Raw genomic sequence first — 16,147 nt, 5'->3', positions numbered from 1 at the left:
GTTTTTTTTATCAGTCCACTATACATACTTAGTTAATGTTTCAACAAAACAAACGATACAATATAAAAAATGATATGTTCTAAACGACATTGTGGCTTATGTGTCTGATCCCCCTTGCTTCTAACAATCAGGACAACACTTTTTATTTTATTTTTTAATTTTTTATTTGACCTTTATTTAACCAGGAAAGTCCCATTGAGATTAAAAACCTCTTTTTCGAGGGAGTCCTGGCCAAGAGGCAGCAACAAATAACATATGTACACTCACAATATTACACTCACAACATATAAACAGAAATTAAAATGATAAAAAACATCTACAAGTAAAAGAAGTGGTCTGAAATGCTCTCATCGTAGATTTAAAAGCGTTCAAAGAAATCATTTCGGTTAATTTAAAATCTTTTTGCAGCCAGTTCCATGTGGTGGGAGCAGAGTGGACGAATGCCCTTTTTCCAATGGAACTAACAAAAGCATCTGATTGTTTGAGCGCAGACTGTAAGAAGCAACACTTTTCTGTGTGATTAAATTACAAATATATTTAATTTATGAAGCTACATTTAATATCGTAGTACACCAGCAGTTACTGTGAACCAGCACTGTAACAAAAAATGACAACTAATCATCAGCACACATCAGATGGTTAATACAACTAAGACAATAATTACATTAAGTTTGACTAATTTGAAATCCAATACATACAATAATACAGTTTAATTAAATATAACGTTGAGTTTAGCTGAATTACATAGAACACATTTAAAGTTAAAGCGGAGTTCATCATTTGTGGTAGTAAATGATCGGACAATAATGAAGGGGCGAGTTCTCTTTTTCGCATTAACATGCTATTGGTCAACATTTGGAGTGACTACTCCGTGAGCCGATCATAGTCAGATTTGAGCTATACGCAGAGAAGATGTAGCCTCTGATTGCCTCTGATTGGTAATCTAACATTTTTATGTTACTTTATTTTGAAGAGGGTGGGCGGATTCCTGTGTTATTTTTAAAGGACTTGACGCCGCCATTTTAAGTTGGGTTTCCTCCTTAAGTTTTCCCCGAATCGTTCCCGACAGTTCGTCGCTTTGAGAAGAACAAACATGGGCGCTTGTTTAGCGCTGGGCTCCCTCGCCAGTTGTGTGAGTACATGGTTCCCAGTCTCGCTGACACTGTAGCGACGTTTACTTGTTTTTTAACAGAGACACGAGTTTTGTTGTTGATGTTTCGGGTGTCGACGACACGACGTCACGTGAAAACAACTAAAAGCGATATTTTGCATTTACATTACGAGAATTTAAATGGAATGAAATTAAAGTTTTAATGTTTCAACAGGCAACACGTACATTTATCAAACTTTTATGCTACATCTGTATTGTCTTTTTGAACTGCGCTACTTCCGGGTTAACCCAGAATCTTACATATGACGTCATTCGTTTTGTTTGCCTTTTTATGTTTTTTGATCTAAACTGTGAACAAATGTAAATATGATAGAGGTGTGTTCTCTGCTATACATGTCACATGTATGACCAGTGAAGATGAATGCAGGTACTGTTCAGTTACATTTTGATAGAGAACATAGACTGTAAACAAGAACACTGCCATCTTGCTCAAGTGAACAGCGGGGTCCAATCACAACTCAGTCACAGGCTGTCAATTTCGACTTTTCACCCTGTTTTTTTATTACTTCAAATAACTAATAAAAAAACAAGCTTCCTGGTAAAATGAACAAGGAAATGAATAAACATCACTGTGATACGCATTACCTACAATGATAGAAACCATCTTTAAGGAAAAAATGATTTGACATCTACTCACTGTAAATTACAAATTGATTTTAGGTCAAATAACCTTTTAATAAGGAAAATCCAACTGTGGCGTTGTCATCCTCCACTCAAAAGCAGCAAAATAACAATAAAGAGACTTCCAAACAATCTCCCAAGGCTGTGGCTGAGGGGTGAAGTGTTCGTCCTCCAACCTGAAGGTCGGCGGTTCGATCCCCAGTCTGACCCATGCCGAAGTGTCCCTTGGGCAAGATGCTGAACCCCGACTAGCCTTCCATAGAATAACAAAGTGCTGCGAATAAATGCACTGCATGAATGTGTGTGTGAATTAGGGATGGGCGTTCGATTAAATAGTCTTCATCGATCGTCGGGAGAATTAATGACGAATTTTTGATTAATGATTCATATTTTTGTGTGTAAAAAAATTCACTATTTATAGGCTATATTAAAATGAAGTGAAAAAACAAAGCGTGTTTCCTCATTGAGATCTTTATTACAATATGAACAAAAATATGTGCTGCCGTAATCTTAAGCAGCGGAGCTGACAGCTAGAAGCCGGTGGTAAAAAACACAACTGACCCTCGTTTTTTTTTCTCCAAAATAATATAATAATAATGATAATATGAAAAACGCTTGTCGGTCACGGCCCTGGCGGAGCGCCGAGAAGACGATCAAACTGGACTCTAGAGGAAGTCAAACTCATAACAGTTTTTCTGATGGTGAACGTGCGAAGGGGGGTCTTGCGCCCCCCCTCACGCCGAGAGAGAGAGAGAGAGAGAGAGAGAGAGAGAGAGAGAGAGAGAGAGAGAGAGAGAGAGAGAGAGAGAGAGAGAGAGAGAGAGAGAGAGAGAGAGAGAGAGAGAGAGAGAGAGAGAGAGAGAGAGAGAGAGAGAGAGAGAGAGAGAGAGAGAGAGAGAGAGAGAGAGAGAGAGAGAGAGAGAGAGAGGTACAGGCGCACGTTGCCAACCTCTGCTGCTCAAGTAACGAGACAGTTTTGAGAATGTAAGAAGTAGAAAGTACAGATATCTGTGTTCAAATGTAGCGAGTAAAAGTAAAAAGTCATCAGGAAAATAAATACTCAAGTAAAGTACAGATATGTGAAAAATCTACTTCAGTACAGGAAAGAAGTATTTGTACTTCGTTACCTCCCACCACTGCTCTCTTGTGATGTGTTTTCTAAATACAAGGAGTTATTGTACAAGCTGGCTTAGTTTTGACATAATTTAGAAATTATAGGATGCCAGCTTTCAGTACTGGACAGTGTTTAATACTTACATTTTGGACTATGACGATAACAATGGTGCTGGTTGTGGCTACATTTAGTAGGAGTGTCTCAGAGTTGCCTGATGACTCAGTCATTCTGTCTCTCTTCAGCAGTGATAATCCCGGACCACAGACTGGTGCAAGTTGTCCTTCTTCGACATTAATGTGTCCAAGACTAAAGAGATGAAAATTGATTTTTGGAAGAATCTAATTGTTATCTCTCCTCTGCTGATTAATGATCAGGCTGTTGAGCTGGTGCAGCAGTACAACAGCCCAGCACCGTCACTGATGACAAGCTGATCTTCGCACCTCTGTTGATGCCATGTGTTTAAAGCTCATCAGTGCATGTGTTTTTATCATATGCATCATCATTTGAATGTCAGTTGCACACTTTATTCCTGTTTTATGAAATCTGTTTTCTTTCATCTGCTGTTGTGGGTCACTTGCACTCTAAAATAAGGAGTGGCTGTAGGATATATTGTAAAATGTGTTAAGCAAAATTGCTTGTATGACCCTAAATGACCTTTGGCACTTGTACAGATTCAAGAAGGTCTGAACCATACTAGATGATTTAAATCACCCACAGCTTACTGAGTTGTTGTTGCTTCCATCTGGCAGAATTAAGAGATTTAAAAGGTTGAGGTCCTTGCATCCATTGACCTTTTTAAATGTCTCACTTTGATCTTATTATATTGTTGATGTATTTATTGTTATTATGTGGGTACTGCTGGCTGCAGAATTAATCATCCCTTGGTTGTAATAAAGATACACTGAACCAGAAAATATGGGGGTTTAATCACCAGCCTTTTTTCTTTGTTGTAAAATAAATCTTCAGACTCATTATATGGGTGCTTTGATGTTTAAAATTCCCTGTTATCACTATGAACTCCTCGTAATACTCTTCAGTAAACTTTGAGCAGTTTTTCGCCTTGATTGCTTTGGAGCTTTTTTGTAGGAGTCTGTTCCCTGGGCAGTATGACATATGCCAGTTTGAACCATGGAAATTGGATCCTTCACCTCAGAGCTGCAGCATTCATTTCTTGTAGAAGCTTGTGCTCTTGTACTGTTTAGTTGAGGATGGATGATCTCCGCACCAGGAAGTCTGTGCCTCAGTGCCTCACATATATGTCAGCAGACGCCATCTGAATCTTACAGGAATCCTCTGTGATCCTGTTTGGTATTGCTTGGTAAAAAACTGAGAGAGGCAGAGATTTATTATTATGGCATACCTGATTACTGCCTCTGAATCATAATTTATCTCTTCTTCTCTGGACATGTGCCGAAGCATGACGATGGTTTCCCTGACAGCAGACAAAATGTTTTTTTCTTCTTTTCTTCATCCATATTCATTGTTGCAAGCCATGCATGCATTACCCTGATTCTCCTACAACCAAGAGCCGTGTCCGCAATGTTCATAAAATATGGATCTTTATGCATTCCCTGCTAATTCGTCCCCTTCCTCTTCTCCAGGCGTCCTGTTTGTGTGGATCTGCCTCCTGCCTCCTGTCATCATGCTGCCCTTCAACATTCAACTCCACCATAAGCCGGTTGGCCTTCTCCTTCCTGCTGATGCTCGGGACTCTGGTCTCTGTTATAATGATTCTCCCAGGCATGGAAGAACATCTTAAAAAGGTACATTAGGATAAGACTGGTTCAGGACAAATGTAATTATCCATGTAGGGATGTGGGGATGTTGCATCAGGTACCGTTAATCATCGCACAAGAGCATTTCTGAACCCACATGTTATACCAATTCAAAGAAAGATGGGAAAATACAGCGCTCTCATAAAGCTTGTAACCCAGCAACCGTGATGCTGTAGAGCAGCAGGACAGGATGCTTGGAATAATTGGTTGTTATAATTTCTGTCACAATCTATCTTTTTAGATTCCGTGACACTTCTCACAGGCCAGGATTACGGCCTGTCCAACCCATTATTTCATTGTTCATTTTCACCCTATCAGATACCAGGATTCTGCGTTGGCGGGACGTCCATACCTGGCATAGAGAACAAGGTGAACTGTGACATCGTCGTGGGCTACAAGTCGGTGTACCGCATGTGCTTCGCCATGGCCTGCTTCTTCTTCCTCTTCTCCATCATCATGATCCGAGTGCGCAGCAGCAAGGACCCTCGAGCCTCCATCCAGAATGGGTAAGTGTTGCACCTCTGGTTCAGCTCTGTGTATAATCAGAGAATGCTGCTCTCTGGTGGCCAAACATGGACACTGCTTTCTCTTAAGACTGTATATAAAAGGTTTGAGGGTAAAAACATTACATTTTGTTTCTCCTCAGTTTCTGGTTCTTCAAGTTCTTGGTGCTGGTCGGCATAACAGTGGGAGCTTTCTTCATTCCAGACGGCGAATTTAATACTGGTATGAAGCTCGGACACACGTTTTAGCCTGTTTCATAATTCAGCTCCTGGTTAAAAAAACAAAACAAACAAAATCCTGAACTATTCAGAATCTGGCAGCTTGACAGCAGTGGTGATGATAGCAACTCCCACGATCAAACTAAACTGTTTTATTATTGCTTTGATTCAGAGACCCCATAGCATCAGAATCTTGCATGTTTTGAATTCAATTAAAAATTAAGGCTCTATATCAAAGTTCAATAGTTCAACAAAATAAATTTAAATAATACAGTTGGCAGTGAATGTTGGCTTAGAAAAACATTTTATTTTACTGGTTCTTTGATCAGAAATTCTGTGAATCATATCAGATTTTACGTTTAGAAGCCGAGTCCGTCTTCTTTCCTTTGTGCTCTTAGTGTGGTATTACTTCGGTATGGTGGGCTCCTTCATCTTCATCGTCATCCAGCTCATCCTGCTTGTGGATTTTGCCCATTCCTGGAACCAGTCCTGGCTCGAGAGGGCAGAGACCGGAAACTCCAAGTGCTGGTTTGCAGGTAGGAAGGCCAAATACTCTCCAATTATTGACATAAACCTTTAAGTGCAAGCAGAAAATGTGTGTTTTTCTTTATTCTTCCATTTGATTCCATCAATTATTTCCCTGCAATTTCTCACGTTTTACAGCTCTGCAAAAGTAAACTATACCTCTGTAAATAAATCACATAGATGTGTGTGTTACTGGAACATTGAATTACAATTCAGATTAGCCTCTTTGTGCCAATGACACTGACAAATTACACAGCAGTTATGTAATAAATCAAAACTGCTTGAAATACACTTTGTGTGAGTTTTGATGGGAAAGTCTTGTTTTACAGAACTAACCAGTGCAAACAGTCTAAGACACTCACCAGACTCCAGCTGCAGTTTCGCTGTCAGGTTTCATTCGTATAATGACCTTGATGTTTGTTTATCTCGCAGCTCTGCTGTCGTTCACCATCATCCACTACGTCCTGGCTTTCACTGCTGTCGTGCTCTTCTATGTGTTTTACACCAAACCTGACGACTGCACCGAGCACAAGGTCTTCATCAGCCTCAACTTCATCTTCTGCATCATTGTGTCCATCGTCTCCATTCTTCCCAAAGTTCAGGTAATGTAGACTTATGGTATTTATGGACTGATACAGAATATGGTGATCCAAACAATATTATTACGTAGTTAAAAATCTTTTCAATTTAATAAAATATATTTGTTTGTCGACAAAGCTCAAGAAGAATAAAGCCAGTTCATCTGAAAACACAAAAAAAAAAACTGTGATGAAAGGCATAGAGATTTCTGATTTTGTTTTGATGAGAGATTCGATTCTCTTGGACATGCATGATACCGGCATTGAATTCATCTTTGGAGAGTTATACTGCTCTTCACAGATGCTCTTTTGCTGGAAGATTTGTTTTTGTATGTAAGTTATTTTTTATTAGAGCCAAGTCAGGGGACAGGAAACACTTTCTGTCTTTACAAAACACTTTAGTGATGCTGCCCTGTATCCTCAACATACTCCTGCCTCCCTGTTTCACTGTCAACACTCAACGCAATCCAACCAATTGAATTGTGGTTTCATGTGACCAGACAAAGTCCTGCCACATTCATCAGGCCTCTTCCCATGTTCTCTGGCAAAATATCTTCTTGTAGTTTTGTGCTGACTTATGAGTAATAGTTTATTTCTTAGACTCAAACCATAACATTTGACTTCATACAGTGTCTAATTGTCTTATACTCCAGTCTCCACAGATGATCTTTTTGTCAAGTAGCACTGTTTTTCAATACATTCTTGAGTAAATGGTGACTTGTGCATACCATAATTTGTGGAGGATGACCATTGCACCCTGCTAATAGTTGTATGGCGCCTCCTGAACCCCACTGCTGCAAATGTGTTTAGTTTACTAGTTCACCGATGCTCTTGTACGTTCTTCCATCTGAAAGAAGACTCACTATCATGTCTGACTTGTTGAGAAAGTTTCATACCATGTGGAGCAAAGTTGCATGGCAAGCAACACAGCTCAAACCTGAGGAAACTGTTTTGCTCACGGGATAGTTTGTAACATGTTCCTGTGATTAGCCTTAGATTTAACTCACAGGTGTAAACAAATGTGTAAGCATGATCAGAGGTGAACTAAGGTGTCTGGCATCAATTACCCAACTAAAATGAAGCTAGTGAAAGATTATACAATTCTGAATAATTTAACATTTGATCTATTTCACAGGGGTATATCAGAAACAAATGTTCTTTATTGTTCAATCTAGGAGTCAAGCCAGTAAAAAAAAAAATTACCATTTGTCTCCACACAAGCCCACTAAGGGGTTACTTATGTTTGAGAAGCACAGGGATTTCTTTTCTGACTCATCCTCATATCTCTGCAGGAGCTTCAGCCCAGCTCAGGGCTGCTCCAGGCCTCCCTCATCACCCTTTACACCATGTACATCACTTGGTCAGCCATGACCAACAACCCCAGTAAGTCTAAATTAGTCAGAGTCCCAGAATCCTTTTATTCAACACCTTGAACTACAAACCTCTGTGGCTTTAAAAGTTAAAAGTTGACTATTTACACTGATTTTTTTTTTCCAACCTCAGACCGACAGTGTAACCCCAGTCTGTTGAGTCTGGTCCAGCCCGGCAGTCCAACCCCAGCACCAGGTCCCGCTTCTCCTACCCCAGCTGCTCCAAATGTCCAGTGGTGGGACGCACAAAGCATTGTGGGATTGGTCATCTTCCTGTTCTGTACTCTTTATGCCAGGTATTTTACTGTCACCATTGTTGTCTTTGTTTCATGACAAGTTTAAAAGCAGCCAAATTGCCTTCAGAGAAGGAAAAGTAAAACACTGCCAATGGATACGGGAAGTCAAATCATTTAACCTTGTGCTTAATTGATTTGTGTAGTTAGAAAATGTACATACGTTTCATCTTAATTCAAATCATTTATTGACCTCATGCCCCCAGGAGGGCAGCATTGACATTCTGTTTCTCTGTTACTCTCTTCCTTTAATTTGTGTGTCTGAATGTAATGTTATAGACTAATTGAGCATTTTAGTTAGAATACCTATAGTCATAAAATAATCCAATCAGCCCATCATGTAGCTGCACTGTAATTCCTAAAAGGGAAGATGCAGGACAGGAGTTTTAATGAATGTTCACATCAAACTTCAGAATGGAGAAAAAACTTGATCACAGCGACGTTGACTTTCTGAAACTGCTCATCTTCTCGGACTTTCACACATAATAGTCCCTGGAGTTTAGTCAGAAGAGGGTTTTTTGGCATCAAAAAGGGAAAAATCCAGTAAGCAGCAGCTCTGTGGGCAGGAACAGCTTGTTGCAGACAGAGGAGAATGATCAAACTGGTTGGAGTTGACCAAGAAGCTACAGAAACTCACTCTTTATAACTGTAGTGAGCTGAAAAGCACCTCAGAGTGAGAACAACACGTCCAGAAAATAGAAATGTGAGGCTGAAGACTGACTAATCCAGGGAGACAACCTGCCTTGTGTCAACAGTCCAGGCTGCATGTGGTTTACCATCTTCTCATGACCTGGCTCCAGCAGGATAATTCTCCATGATACAAAGTCAAAGTCGTCTCAAACCTTCCTCTGCATTCTCCTGATCGGAATTCATTAGAGATGCTTTGGGATGTGGTAGGAAAGAGATTTGGAGCATAAATGTGTTTTCCAACATTCTATCCTGCTGGGAACAAAATGAATTAAACCTCAATCTGAACCGGGAGGAGATTTTCAGAATGAATTAACTTTCATTTGTGTTGCAATGAAGCAAATGTCTGAGGCAGATATTTCATGTCCTGGCACTTGTCACTAAGTCAAGACAAGTCCTTGTGCTCTCATCCACCACAGCATCCGCTCCTCCAACAACGCCCAGGTGAACAAGCTGATGCAGACTGAGGAAGGCCAGGGTCTGACCACTGACTTCGAGGCCTCTAATGGAGAGGACGGAGTGAGACGGGCTGTGGACAACGAAGAAAACGGAGTCACCTACAGCTACTCCTTCTTTCACTTCAGCCTCTGCCTGGCTTCTCTCTACATCATGATGACACTCACCAACTGGTACAAGTAAGTATCTGCTATTCCTTCTGTTTGAACCAACCTTCTGTTAGACAAAGCCGACTTCCCTCTGACTTTGTCCCTGGCTCACCAGGCCCGAGAGCGACTACCACGCCATGCAGACCAGCATGCCCGCAGTGTGGGTGAAGATCGGCTCTAGCTGGCTTGGCTTGGGAATTTTCCTGTGGACCCTGGTGGCCCCACTGGTGCTCCCAGACAGAGACTTCAGCTAAAACCGGTTGAAGTCTGTCCACACTGGTTCTACAGCTTCTCTTGCTGTTGCACTGTGAGGAAACGTAGCTGTAGCTTCAAATTTCTCTGCTTGAGTTTATCAATGATGAAAACTACACATTTAAATTTTCTAAGCCAAATAAGGTAGAATGCTTTTTTTTTATCTGAAATAATAATAATGTGGTTCTGGTGCATAACCCTATAATGAACAATAGGTTTGTGTACCATCAAAATTATTTTTAAGTCATTTAGGGTAGGAAATATATATTTTGTTGCCACTTTACAAGTTGCCTAAATGTTGTTTTTTGTTGCTCTTTTGGAAATGTCTGCAGTTGTCTGTAACTGCGCTGCATTTACTCCCTCGAGCTTGTTCTTTACTCAGGTTACCTCGATCTCTGGATATTTTCGATTTTTCCTTCACTGTTATAGATTTTAGTTTTGAGAGCACTCCGTGCCTTTATTGGTAAGACCAACTGAATCTTTGATTATCTCGGTAAGATTTGTGACATTTATACTTTTTATAATTCAGTATGATTTTATGGAACGTGCAGTTTAAATTTCTGCAATCTACTTTTTCTAGCTATGCCTTTTTTTTCAAAACTTTGTCCATGTTCCCCGTTTTATACCAAGAGTGGTTTATTATATTTTGCACACAAGTTGTTCCGAGGGACCATTTTTAATTACCTTCAAAAAGTTTATATGACACTCAGTTTCAGTGTAAAGCATATGTTCACTTCTCATTATAATGAAATAAAGTTCACTTTGTTTAAATCATTCAGTCTAGACTCTAGATCTGTCCAACAGGTGGGACTGTTGTCTGTCCGATAACAAGCATGTCATTATATACACTTGAGTCTGATGTATCAGGCGTAAACATTTCTAAACCTGAAAAGTAACCAGATCTTTTTTTTAACTTTTTTTTACCTTGTGATTGTATTTTCTTCAGAAACTGCTAATTTCATCAGGTCTGGTCAGCAGAGGTATCCAAAACGCTTCACTGCTCTCTCTCACTTAATCCCATGATCCTGCTAAAATGTGATTTATTGTTTTTCGTCTATGCAGGATTCCCTGCTGCAACACACACACACACACACACACACTTACTTGGCAAGTAATGTAGAGGGAATGTGCTTTCCCCTATCACAAGATCAGCATGAGCAGGGGCCTGAACACAACACTTCATTATACTTGAGAATATTCATTCAAGGCTTGGGTTGGGGAAATGAGCGGTCTCTGAAGTCGTGCTTGGACATCTGGTAACAAATCCCAGACGCTATATAGGCAACATTACTGTGCACATTTGACCCACACAGCAGTAACAGAATCATAATTCACTCATTGGATACCCTCTTTGACTTCTATATGTCAAACACAACCACTTTAACTGCATTATCAATCATTACAATTGTGGATAAATCATCCATATGTGCATCAGATATACTCTGGTTATTTGTATAATGGATAGATGACTAAAATGCACGTGCAATAGTTCTAATGCACCAAGTAAGAATCACTTAATATTTACTGATAAATAATAATGATTGCTCCTCCATACAGCTGTAACTCACACAAACAAAATTAACTAAATCAAAGGAGTAGAGACAGAAACCTATGTATCAAGCTCCAAAATACGAGATCTGACATATCCCATAATGCAGCGAACGGTATCTCTTCTCAAGACCCTCGACACTTGGTGAATGCTAACCTCAGTCTAACCATTCATCTCAAGTTCATTGTGCAGTCATTCTTCAAGTAATTACTAGTTATAAAGCCTAAGGCAGAAATAACCCTGACTTCATTAACGGTTAATTTTTTTGAAGTTCTAACCTTGAGCTTGATGAGCAGTTTTAGTTGGAAATGCAGAAGTGAGACAGGAACCTTGAAGCCTCGAGCATCTAACCTCACCAGAGTGGAGAAGGTGCTTACATAGGTCTGGTGAACTCTAACTCTTGTAGTCTTCAGCCCATATAGTGTAGATAAGGATGGATGACATGACAGCTCCCCAAAAGTGAAGCTAAAGCATCTCGATCACCACCTGGTGGCTGGCTAGGCTATAAGTCATAAACCTAGCCTCCATGTTCTTGGATGCGACAGAGACCAAACTTAAAGAATCAAAGCACACATCGAATACATTGTCCTCAAAGGTGGTTTCTGTCATTGTAGTTAGTTCTTATCAGACTGACGTCTTTTCAAGTGTAAACCTTTCTTGTAAGTTTTAGTTATTGGATGCTCTAAAAACGTCTTTGAAACAGCACGATTAACAGCCGAGACCGATTCTTGGTTGGTCTAGTGTGCGTGAATCTCGTGATCACTACTTCACAGACTCAGCTAGTGGCAGTAGAAGGTGGTGCGTCCACCTTGAATACAGGCTATGCTTCAGCTTCAATTGATGCTGTCTCAAGTGACATCAACTCTGCTCAATTATTCAGCTTTGATGAAGCATCATCCGGAGCCGCAAAAAGCTGCGTTCAACTTTTCTCACATTTGTAAACAAACACCCTGCCGGCTGGTAACTCTGACTCTGATGTATGGAATAGTTGAGTCGTCCTTTTCTCCATGCCTAAGCAGCCGTGGTCTGCTCTGTTGTTTTGTCCCATCTGGAAAAAGACATCAGTAAAACAGTGAGAAAGACCAGACATATCTGAGGTAGTGTATTGGGTGCGGCTCAATCGGGAAAAAGATGATGTCACATCCTTATGTGTAGCGATTACTACAGAACAGTACTGAAATCAGAAAAATTATAGACTGACAAAATGCACGAGGTGATGTATTGAGTGTAAATGGTACCTAAAGGTATTTATATTTAAAACTTTTACTGCCTATTTAACTGTAAAGATATTAAATCCAACATTATATATTAATTCCTTTCAATTATTAAAAAACACATTTCAAAGATCACAAGTATTGTTTTAAACAATATCACTTAGTGCATCTGTAGTTTTTAATCTATGTTGTCCTTTGGTTAATTAAACCTGTTTTTATTTCTTACCTTTATAGACATATTGAAAAAATGTATAACATTGACACATTCTACAAGTCACTTAAAGAGATTTCACAAAGAACAAGCTGTTTGTGACAGTGGCAAAGACTTGGGTTTGAAAATGACAATCTGCTCTTGCTTATTAGTAAATAATTTTTGTAATAATTTACATTGTATATATCCAATAAATGATATATTATAGTTGTTCTATATTTTATTATAACAGGAAATATATATATAGGAAGCAGTCTGAGCCAGTGTTCCCTCTGTGCTGATAGGTTTATATGCACACACCCAACACAAAGCAGGCTAGTTTAGCACAGGCACCAGTTATGTCAGTAATCTGCTGTTGGTCCACTTAATCTGCAGAAATTCGACTTTACCATGGAGGAGACACCACTTTTTATTGGCTAATGACACCGACGCAGTGACCTTGACAGTCCCGCTGCACCTTCACACCGTCTGCTCACACTCAGACTGTGTTAAAACAGTCTATTCCAGGCTGAAGTTGTGATGTGACCCACAGTGTTGACAGTGACAGTGGTGGTCCTTGGCCCAGCTCTGAGCCGCAGCCTGGCTTAATGCCATTACATAATCCTGAATGAGTCTCTGATCAGTTGCATAAGCCAGTTATTGGGAGCTCACCACGCTCATCTGCCTGTTGTGTTTGGGTATTCTGGACCATGCCCCGGGGGGTACCTTCACAAGCTCCATCTTCATAACAGCCACCGAAAGCAGCCACACCCCTTCGCTTAAAACACCTGGCAACCCAGGTGGAAAAACAAGCTAAAGGGAGCCCTGACTCACAAAGGCTTTTAATGGGCCGCCCCAGTGGTCTTCATTAGAAGGGTGATGGTTCACGTCTCACTTGTTATTCCAGGTACGAGTGTGTGAGGACAAAACAATGTCAAGATACATCCAGTATCCCTGTTGCAGGAGGAGGGCGTGATTGATGGTAAAAAATGAAATGCTTCAGGCAACAAATTAATGATACTTAATTATTTGATAAATAATGGATGAGCACAACTCTCTGAATTCTGAGAATATGTTTTACTTATTATTCTTGATGTTTTATAAATATAGTATATAGACTCAAAAATAAGTTCGCATTAAATACACTGACATAGTTTAATTTCAGATATAAAGAATAGAGAGCCAATAGAGAACCTAATGTAATAATAATAATAATAATTTATTATTATCATTATTATGTTTATTATAGCTAACTGTAATGGAGTATCAAATTACGTACAGATTCTCCGGATTTATATTTATATTCTTAGGTTACTCTAAGGGGGCGGGGTCTCGCGGTAGTGCGCGTGGTTTTGAGGGAGCAACGTGTTCGCCTCGCGCTCCAGCTGTGGCTGGATGCTGGCAATAGTCAAGTTAACATGAATTAGACAAATACAAAGCGGAATGTCAGCAATTTGACCTTCAGAATAATTGAAACATTTCTATAATTTACATTACGTATATATTCATTTTCTTGATTCGCCAACGTTACATAAAGGATAATTTAAAAATAAATAAATTAATGAAATAGAAGAATTTCCATTTTCACTGGCTGGAATAGTTGGCTGGAATAGTTAATTTCCCTGTTTGTTTTTAAATTACCTCTCAAAACCTACTTCTACTGCATTGATTTGAATTGATTGTTTTACCTATTATTTTGAAGATTTTACGATTGTCCACTAATTTTGAATGATGCTCTATATTTAATTGTTCTCGTTTTACGATTTTGTACGATATAATCTGCTTTTTTTTGTTTAAATGTTATTGTAGGATTTCGATTGTTGCCATTGATGTGTTGTTGTCTTATTTGTCTTCTTTATACGTGTATGTACACTCATTATTACAATAAGTAGTCTTATTAGTAGTAGTAGTAGTAGTAGTAGTAGTAGTAGTAGTAGTAGTAGTAGTAGTAGTAGTAGTAGTAGTAAGTCTACAAAGTTGGTGGCCGGAAATGCAGTTTTGTGTGTACTGGATGACATTGACAGAGGTGAAGATAGCGCGGTGGTAAATCACTGCAACAACTTTCCGGAGGATCCATTCCCTGTTGCCTGCAGAGCATCTGGAGCAGACACAGGGACCGGACCTGTCACGGCATCACTTGCAGCAACAGCTGTCCTACATGGAAGCAAAACAAATGTACAGCGACGGAGCAGAGTAGACAGGCTGAGACCCCAGGTACCAGCAGCTGGAAGGGTAAGGATAAATAATCATAAATACTGTCAACTTATATTTTGCATGATGTTTTGTTAAGGATGACATTGTCAAGCTTGCTGTCGTTTTCCGGTCAGATCTGTAACCTGCGGCCATCAATAGAGGACGCTGATCTGATCAAAGACAGCCGAATAACAGTTTAAGCGGCATGCTATTGTACAAGATGATCTGATGGAATAATCGCACGTATTCGAGCTCCTTTACAATTCCAGTCGACCCACAAGACCTTGTTCCTCCCGCGCTTTTATTCTGACAGCTCCATTTGAGAGTTTCCTGAGTGCGGTGGCAGAAGCTGCGACGGTTTGACGGAGCTGGCGGAGCGGTGGCCGCAGAGCAGAAGTGAAGTTGAGCATCCTCCTCCCGCAGGTGACGTCCCCGCACACACGGTGTCAGTGAGCCGCTGTCCGTTACGCGGGAGCCGCGGGTTCTCTACCGGGACATTACCCACGAAGTGACGGGACGGCCGTTTCCCTGCGAGGCGTGTTTTCCTTGGGGCAAACGGTAAGATAATAAAAAAAAAAAATGGGTTAAAAAATGCAGCTAACCTAGCTAACCGGGGCTGAGGGGACCCGCGTCCCGCTCCCTGCGGGGCTCGTTGCGGACTTGTCGGACCGCTGTTGCGGCTCCTGAACCCGGTGCCGGGGCTCGTCCGTCTCCTCCACGGGGCTGGCTCCATTCATTGTCTGTGCGAGGGAGGAGGCGGCGGCGAGCTGCGGCAAGTGAGCCAGAGTGGGACATAACAACACAGGAAGTGAGTTGACTGCAGGTTCAAAATAAACGTCGCGGATTCGCCTTGTGTTCGGGGTAACGGTGCTGTGGGACGCAGCTGAGTGTTGTTAAAAAAGCGGAGCTGAATACTGAAACATTAGCGGTAGAGCAAAGCTTTTTTATTATGAAAGAGTTGAAGAGGATTATGTTTGGACTTCGATGTGTATTTGGAGGCTTTGATATTCATTTTGCCCTGTCGCTGATGATAGTAGCGCAAGTGTGTGTGTGTGCGTGCGTGTGTGTGCGTGTGTGTGTGTGTGTGTATTTTGCATTTTGTAGCAAAACTGCTTCTACTTTACATCAGAGATTTGTTCATCGATATTGCACATGCACAGTTAACGCTGAGGTTGGCGAACCCGTTGCTGCAGGTGTCTTTTGTGTCTCAGCTAGCGCCTGTTACACTCGTTAAAACCCCTCAAATGAAGCTTGTATTCGTCCACACACACACATAGGTGTGTATCCT

The 16,147-nt window shown here is 40.5% G+C and overlaps 1 protein-coding gene across 1 annotated transcript; it reads left to right on the top strand.

The window, feature by feature from the left end:
- The first annotated feature begins 991 nt into the window (after positions 1-991).
- On the top strand, positions 992-10,487 carry serinc2 (serine incorporator 2). Its single transcript, XM_062409835.1, has 10 exons — positions 992-1,132; positions 4,508-4,669; positions 5,000-5,187; positions 5,328-5,407; positions 5,802-5,939; positions 6,361-6,530; positions 7,799-7,889; positions 8,010-8,172; positions 9,276-9,491; positions 9,577-10,487. Exons 1-10 carry the CDS (start codon positions 1,094-1,096, stop codon positions 9,713-9,715), a joined length of 1,386 nt encoding a protein of 461 aa, XP_062265819.1. The 5' UTR covers positions 992-1,093; the 3' UTR covers positions 9,716-10,487.
- Positions 10,488-16,147: the final 5,660 nt, after the last annotated feature.

This window comes from Platichthys flesus, chromosome 17 (genome assembly GCF_949316205.1).
Source record: "Platichthys flesus chromosome 17, fPlaFle2.1, whole genome shotgun sequence".
NCBI lineage: Eukaryota > Metazoa > Chordata > Actinopteri > Pleuronectiformes > Pleuronectidae > Platichthys > Platichthys flesus.
Note: the sequence above shows the minus strand (reverse complement) of the source record. Positions and strands in the feature narration are given on the sequence as shown.